The sequence below is a fragment of the Choloepus didactylus genome, chromosome 20, assembly GCF_015220235.1.
Source record: "Choloepus didactylus isolate mChoDid1 chromosome 20, mChoDid1.pri, whole genome shotgun sequence".
NCBI lineage: Eukaryota > Metazoa > Chordata > Mammalia > Pilosa > Megalonychidae > Choloepus > Choloepus didactylus.
In genome coordinates this window covers 29,870,287-29,877,859 of record NC_051326.1, presented here as the reverse complement: position 1 = coordinate 29,877,859, position 7,573 = coordinate 29,870,287, and the positions used below count along the sequence as shown (strand labels likewise).

Sequence of the window (7,573 nt, the reverse complement as noted above, 5' to 3'; positions counted from 1 at the left end):
TCCGGAAGGAACTGTGGCACCTGCTCCAAGCATTTCACTCTCTGAGCAACACCGGGAAAGCGATTCTGGCTTTTCTTTGGCATTTTTTCAACTTTCGAAAGCAGTTATGTTTCCCCTTAGTTCTATTAAAAGGAAAATCAGTAAATTGCTCATCAAATGCTATGTTATATAAATAAAACAAAAGCTAAATGCTTGCTTAGAAAACCTTACGATTTTTGCGACAATCTCTGCTATCTCTCCTTTAAACCGAAGAGACTCACTATCACAATGTGTGTGAAAATGCCCTGTAAACCTCAGGGCTGTAGCTGGTGCATTACAGCGTGCACACTGTTTCAGATATCCGGGTGCTTTCTAAAGGATTCCATGGAGTCCTTCCTGCATCTGTTATATATTTATTATAGTGAATCGGGTGTGGGGGAGGGGGCAAGTGGCTGTTTTCTCTTCGCTCCGGTTCGAGATGTCTCCCGGCTGAGCTCTCCCGGGAGACCACACCTGGCGCTCGGGCGGCCACAGCAGCTTCCCTCGGAAAATCAGCCATTTGCATGGCTTGTCTAAATCATCAGGTTGGGTGCCACACAGAGTGCCAAAGGAGGGAATAGGGCTTTAATGTGATGGATTTGGTGGTGTCAAGCAGGAACGTAGCTTGGTGAAGAAAATAAAGGCAGATAACACCTGAAGTTCCCGCTGCAGAGCGCGCCGCTGCCGTTGCAAGTCGGTCTTTCCCCCTATTAGTTTCAAACTCATTCCCGGCTCTCAACCACCTTACACATTTCAACACGTTAAATGTAATCGAGGCTTCAAAGCCCAAGAATGAAATGAGAAAATGAGATCAGGCTTATTAATTGCTGTAAGGGTTTAGAAAGGCTATAATGAACACCTGCAGTGTCGCAGTTTCACATATGGGGTGGGAGGTTATCCACCATTTGTTGAAGGGCTGCGTGTCAAAGAAAAAGAAAAATAATGAGAAAGGGAGATGAATTAAAGAAGGCACCAGAAAAAGCTAAAAAGAAACTTAAAACTTTCTGAATACATGCCGCACATATACAATCTTAGACTATTATTTGAATCTCACACGCCCTGGAGGCACTAAGTCGTCACCATGAACAAGGGAGATGATTAAGGACGTCTCTGGTGGGGAAGGGACGGTGGGTGTCTCCGAGGTACCGAGATATGGAAAACTACGGCGTCAGTAGGGAGATCGGGGTATTGGGGACACTTAAGTATCCTAGTGACAGGAGGTCAAGGAGTAAGTAGGATGGGGGAGTAGAGAAAGGAAATGAGTGAGGGGCTACGGGATCTGGGAGAAAATAGTAAGCCTCAAAGAAAAGTGGAAAGGACGACTTAGCTGCAGCTCTCCAGCTGCCTGTGGCTCGCCCCCGCCTTTCCTTTTGCGCAGAGTCCTCCCTTTGGCTGCAGCAGCGAGCTGCCCCCACTGGCCTAGCGCGCTGTGATCGATGGCAGGCTGCGTCAGAATCTCTCCGGGTATAAATAGGGGTGGCAGGACGGCGCTTAGCCGCACACAGCCATTCATCCTCCCCTCTCCCTCTCTCCCCCGTCTTTCCTTCTCTCTAGGCCCCCATCTCCTCCTCCAACCAGAGAGCCACCGACCGCCACCATGAGTTCCTTCAGCTACGAGCCGTACTACTCGACTTCTTACAAGCGGCGCTACGTGGAGACGCCCCGGGTGCACATCTCCAGCGTGCGCAGCGGCTACAGCACCGCGCGCTCCGCTTACTCCAGCTACTCGGCACCGGTCTCCTCCTCACTGTCCGTGCGCCGCAGCTACTCGTCCAGCTCCGGCTCCTTGATGCCCAGCCTTGAGAACCTAGACCTGAGTCAGGTAGCAGCCATCAGCAACGACCTCAAGTCTATCCGCACGCAGGAGAAAGCACAGCTACAGGACCTCAACGATCGCTTCGCCAGCTTCATCGAGCGCGTGCACGAACTGGAGCAGCAGAACAAGGTCCTGGAAGCCGAGCTGCTGGTGCTGCGCCAGAAGCACTCCGAGCCATCCCGCTTCCGGGCGCTGTACGAGCAGGAGATCCGCGACCTGCGCCTGGCGGCGGAAGACGCGACCAACGAGAAGCAGGCACTGCAGGGCGAGCGTGAAGGGCTGGAGGAGACTCTGCGCAACCTGCAGGCGCGCTACGAAGAGGAGGTGTTGAGCCGCGAGGACGCGGAGGGCCGGCTGATGGAGGCGCGCAAGGGCGCCGACGAGGCGGCTCTCGCCCGCGCTGAGCTCGAAAAGCGCATCGACAGCCTGATGGACGAGATCGCTTTCCTGAAGAAAGTGCACGAAGAGGAGATCGCCGAACTGCAGGCACAGATCCAGTACGCGCAGATCTCCGTGGAGATGGATGTGTCCACCAAGCCCGACCTCTCCGCGGCGCTCAAGGACATCCGCGCGCAGTACGAGAAGCTAGCCGCCAAGAACATGCAGAACGCCGAAGAGTGGTTTAAGAGCCGCTTCACAGTGCTGACCGAGAGCGCTGCCAAGAACACCGACGCCGTGCGCGCCGCCAAGGACGAGGTGTCCGAGAGCCGCCGCCTGCTCAAGGCCAAGACCCTGGAGATCGAAGCGTGTCGGGGCATGAACGAAGCGCTAGAGAAGCAGCTGCAGGAGCTGGAGGACAAGCAAAATGCCGACATTAGTGCTATGCAGGTACGGCGCCTTCTAAAACACAGTGGGGGGAGGGGATGGGTTGCGGAATGGGAGGAGGGTTGACAGGCGCGCCCTGAAAGTGAAGACCAGGGACAAGGTATCTGAAGCAGTTGTTAGAGGGTAGGATTTAACTCCTTGGAGACTGTGTGGGAGGATGGGGCATAAGGAGGGGGGCGGGGTGCGACTGCAGTCTGGGAAGATTTTGCTCCATGCAGTTGAATCTGTTCAGCATCAAAGCTGTCCAGCCCTGCAGGGAGGCTGGATGGGGATGAGAGATGAGAAGGGAATTGGGCTTTGCCTCCGGCCTATGGTGACCTCCGCTCTCAACTGTATCCCTTAACCACGAGTTGCTTTGCATTACATATCAGAAGATCTGGATAATAAATACAGCGAATAGCGTTCATTAATTCGGAAGGATAACTGACCAACAAACTTTATGACCAACCCCTCCTTTCCCTTAGCTGGTACACAGTAATACAGTTAAAATTACCCAATGAAGTTCACAGTAAATCATTTCCTTTTTAAGGAGTTCCTTCTTCTGGGGAGTAGAGAAAATAATTTAGCTAAATCGAGAATATTTTAGAAAAAATGAAAATTTCTATCTAGATACTTCCTTTCTCCTGTAAAGGAATGGGTTAATTTTCTTGCATGTAACTTGAATAAAGAAGAGTTAATCAGTGAGTGAGAAACAAAGTTTGTCTATCAATTTAGTTTCCTTGCAGGCATTTTAGAGTATATTAATTAAAGAAAACAAAAATTATTTCTTTCATTAATTTTCTGTTTGTTTTCGTCTCATGCTTTGTGAAGCTGGATATTTTAGGCAAGGACAAAAGGTTTAAAAATAAAAATGGCAGTTGTTTTTAGAGGAGATTTCATCTAAGGTGTGTTCTTCAATTTTAATTGAAAGCAGGCCTTTGCAGCAATCCTACAGTAAAATAATAGCACTATGGATTTATGCTTGGATTTTTCTTTTCCAACAGGACACAATCAATAAATTAGAAAATGAGTTGAGAACCACAAAGAGTGAAATGGCACGATACCTGAAGGAATACCAAGACCTCCTTAATGTGAAGATGGCTTTGGATATTGAGATTGCAGCTTATAGGTAAAAACAGAGGGATAGAGGTAGCAGCCTCCAAGCCTTAGGAAGAAAATCAGATGCCATTTAAAGTTATGTTGAATCAGAAACCTTCAAGAATAGTCAGTTACCTTTGAAATAATTGAGGATTCGTTTTGTGGCCTCTTCCAAGAAGGTATTTATATAACAAATAAGAGTTTAACCCTGTAATGAGTCCTATTCTTAGCTTCATATTCCATTTTAAATAGAATAGACAGGGCTATTATAAGGTGTTTTAGGTTTTCTAGTCTGAATCACAAAGTTCCCAGTCATTAAGTTTTGATAATTATCAAGGCTGCTCCAGCTTGCATTTGCCTTTAAAGGTGACATCAGGGCCAAGCAATGATGACATTAGGTGAAATTAGGGCTTCGAGCAAGTCATAAAAAGCACTACTTGTGTTTGTGATTCCTAACTCCATTTTCCACCTGCCTCCCCAGGAAACTCTTGGAAGGTGAGGAGACCCGGCTCAGTTTCACCAGCGTGGGAAGCTTAGCCAGTGGCTACTCCCAGAGTGCCCAGGTCTTTGGCCGATCTGCCTACAGCGGTTTACAGACCAGCTCCTACCTGATGTCCGCCCGCTCTTTCCCGTCTTACTACGCCAGCCACGTCCAGGAAGAGCAGATTGAGGTGGAGGAGACCATAGAGGCAGCTAAAGCTGAGGAGGCCAAGGAGGAACCCGCCTCCGAAGGAGAAGCTGAAGAGGAGGAGAAGGAGAAGGAAGAGGCTGAGGAAGAGGAGGGAGCTGAAGAGGAAGAAGGTATGATTTTTAAAAAAGCCCCTAGAATTCCCAGTGCCAACTGTGTGTAGACATTAGGAGGTGGGTAAGATAAATAAGTCATTGTTTAAGCTAAGGAAACTTTATTCATATGTGATTTTATAATCTTACCTAATATATTAATCTATTTACGCAACAATCCTTTAGTAAACCGCTGATTATGAGTGAGGTATAATTTGTCAAGTTGGCTGTCCTCCCAGAGATACTCATCTTTCTGTAGCTTGGCAGTTTTTTTGAAAATAATGTTTTAAAATATCACCCTCCTGTTGCCTTTTTTACTATTAAATTTCATTTTTAATATACTGATTTAATGCAGCAGTTTGATGTCCTAAAGAATGAAAGCGAGTGCCAGACTTATAATAAAAGAAACACTGAGTTTAGGTCTTAGAAAGGAGTAAAGTGTCCAATAACTAGAAGGAATTTCACTCTCTTTAAATACATGTTCAGGGGCAAATTATTCATGGTAAGGATTGTTCATCATATGTGTTTTTTGCAGAATGGAGCAGAGAGGTTCCGAGTAAGTAAACATTCCGACACTTGTGTTTTCACACAAAACCTTGCATAAACATTTTGACTGGACTTGCCCTGGATTTGAACTTTTTTAAAAATTTTCTTTTTATTCTATCTACAGTCACCAAGGAAGAATCTGAAGAAGCAAAGGAGGAGGAAGAAGAAGGAGGTGAAGGTGAAGAAGGAGAAGAAACCAAAGAAGCTGAAGAGGAAGAGAAAAAAGATGAAGGTGCTGGGGAGGAGCAAGCAACAAAGAAGAAAGATTAAGCCCCCTCTCCCTTAACTGTTTCAGGAATAACGCTCCCCAAATCAGGTCAACCCCATCACAAACTAGTCAGTTGAGTTCCAGATACCATATGAATTAAGAAGTTAATATATGTATAAGTCTCAGATGACTTAGGCTGGACATTCAATGTTGTGCTATGAATTTTCTCCTTATGCAGAGTATCTGTTTGCTTGCAGAGTGGCTTCCTGGCTTGCTGCCAGCCTGTGCATGGTATACGCTTATGAGTTCAGGATCTATGACAATGTGAATAATTCAGATGTTTACAATAAAAAACATGAATAAATGAATTCACTAATGTTAATGTTAAATTTCGTGGAAAAAATAGTACTTTGAACCTTTGGTGGTTAGAAATTAAAGACCTCGAGTTATGTGCAATAAATAGTAAATAAAGTTATACAGAATGACGCATCATTTTTACTGTGGTTGTTGACTTAATTAAATTATCTCAAAGAAAGCAGCAATACAAGCCATATATGCAAGTGGAAAACTGACTTCCAAATACTTTTTTAAAGTCAAAATCTTAGCAATTACAGTGCATTTTAAAAAATTGATCATTTTAAGGGATACTTAGGTCATAGCCATTCATGAAATCTCTCCTCTCAAAAATTTTGCTGATAATAAACTTGAGTAAATGAGAAAGCCTAGAGTTTGGTTTTAAAATACATATACATAGCAATATACTTTGCCCCAGAAAATATACTTTATTAAATTGGGGAATGACTTTCTTGAAGAAAATGCTGAAATTAAGCAACCAATATAGTCTTTATGTTAAACAGGTAATTTTAACACACCACCACAATACAAGTATGTAATGGTAAATACAATATGGATAGAATATGAATTGCAGACATCCATCACTATAAAGACATTTTTATATAGTCTATGATGGGCAGAAGTTGAAACCTGAGCAAATGATATAATCAGAAAGAATAAATGTATAGTTTGGGGAGGAGAGAATAAGGATATCAAAGGTTATTTGCCGCTGCAAACATGTTGCTTGTAATCTTGAACTCATGATTCGGTGTGTTGTTAGCTGAAGTCTGTTGTCTCAAGTAAAGAGCATTCAATGCCATACATTTTTCAACCTTTTAAAAATTACTGATACATGGTAATGAAATTATTACCAGGAACTTACGGGTGGGGGGAGTTTATGTACTTGTGTATCACATTGGCCTTGCTCTGCATGTATTTATTGGGAAAAATTCAAATTTCAATGACAGCTTTAACTGGTTGGACACTGCCTAAAAACATACCCATCCTTCACCCCTGTCCACTGTAAAGTTCTGAAAGCTCTTGCAATTGCAGTTGATGTGGAATGTAGACGAAATTATTGACTATCTGTTGTTCTGCTTCTGTTCTTAAACAATTGCTTTGTTAGCTAATTTATTTCAATGTTTGTTATTTAGACAACTTCTAAAGATCATGAATTTAACTTGAAAGCAAAGTGGTCTCCATTTAAATTTATCTGATCCTTTTCATGCTACCTATTTCCAATTAAACGTGCTACTAGGCAAAAAGGTAAAATATTTCTTTATCCATCATGATGATACAGATTTGAAATATGAAGGCTTTCAGTAAATAAGCTTCTGTAAAGACTAGGTATCACCTCAGAAACCAAGCTTTTCACCTTTATGTTCTTTAGACATAAAATAATGCACAGGGTAAATCTCAGAAAGATGCAAACTATATCTACAAAGTAACCTTAGCCAAATGGAAAGAACTGGTTGATTTGAGAATTATTTTGTTTGAAGTAAGAACACTGTACCATACTCTATCCTGTGTGCCATAATAAAATACTGAAAAACCTAAATTAAATGAGTTTGAAATCTTTTTTTTTAAATTCCCAAATTTGGTATTTTGGCCAGTATTCCTCTTTCCTTTGTTCCCCACAAAACTATAGTCTTTTTTCAATATTCCCTTTCCCATGAATGGTGGCACCTCCCCAGTCATCCAGTTCTGTAAACAAGACTCCTAGGCATGACATCATTCTTGCCATTTCCTCACTTCAACATCTCTAGTCTAACTTGTCACCAAGTCTTGATGATTTTACTGTCCACATGTCTCAATTCCATCCACGTCTCTCTATTCACCCTACCACCCTCTAATGAGTCTCCCAGCATCTTGCCCTCCTTCAGTTGGCACACTGCAATAGGCTAATGTTTTTAAATAGCTTTATTGGGATATAATTCATCCACCACACAAATCACTCATTTAGGGTGCAC

The 7,573-nt window shown here is 43.4% G+C and overlaps 1 protein-coding gene across 1 annotated transcript; it reads left to right on the top strand.

The window, feature by feature from the left end:
* Positions 1-1,478: 1,478 nt before the first annotated feature.
* On the top strand, positions 1,479-7,161 carry NEFL (neurofilament light). Its single transcript, XM_037813418.1, has 4 exons — positions 1,479-2,662; positions 3,643-3,767; positions 4,218-4,537; positions 5,187-7,161. The coding sequence occupies exons 1-4, from the start codon at positions 1,616-1,618 to the stop codon at positions 5,330-5,332; spliced, it is 1,638 nt and encodes a 545-aa protein (XP_037669346.1). The 5' UTR covers positions 1,479-1,615; the 3' UTR covers positions 5,333-7,161.
* Positions 7,162-7,573: the final 412 nt, after the last annotated feature.

Coding starts and splice junctions, on each gene's coding strand:
- NEFL (XM_037813418.1), top strand. CDS start 1,616: ATGAGTTCCTTCAGCTACGAGCCGTACTACTCGACTTCTTACAAGCGG. Junction 2,663..3,642: donor CCGACATTAGTGCTATGCAG/GTACGGCGCCTT, acceptor CTTTTCCAACAG/GACACAATCAATAAATTAGA. Junction 4,538..5,186: donor GGGAGCTGAAGAGGAAGAAG/GTATGATTTTTA, acceptor TTCTATCTACAG/TCACCAAGGAAGAATCTGAA.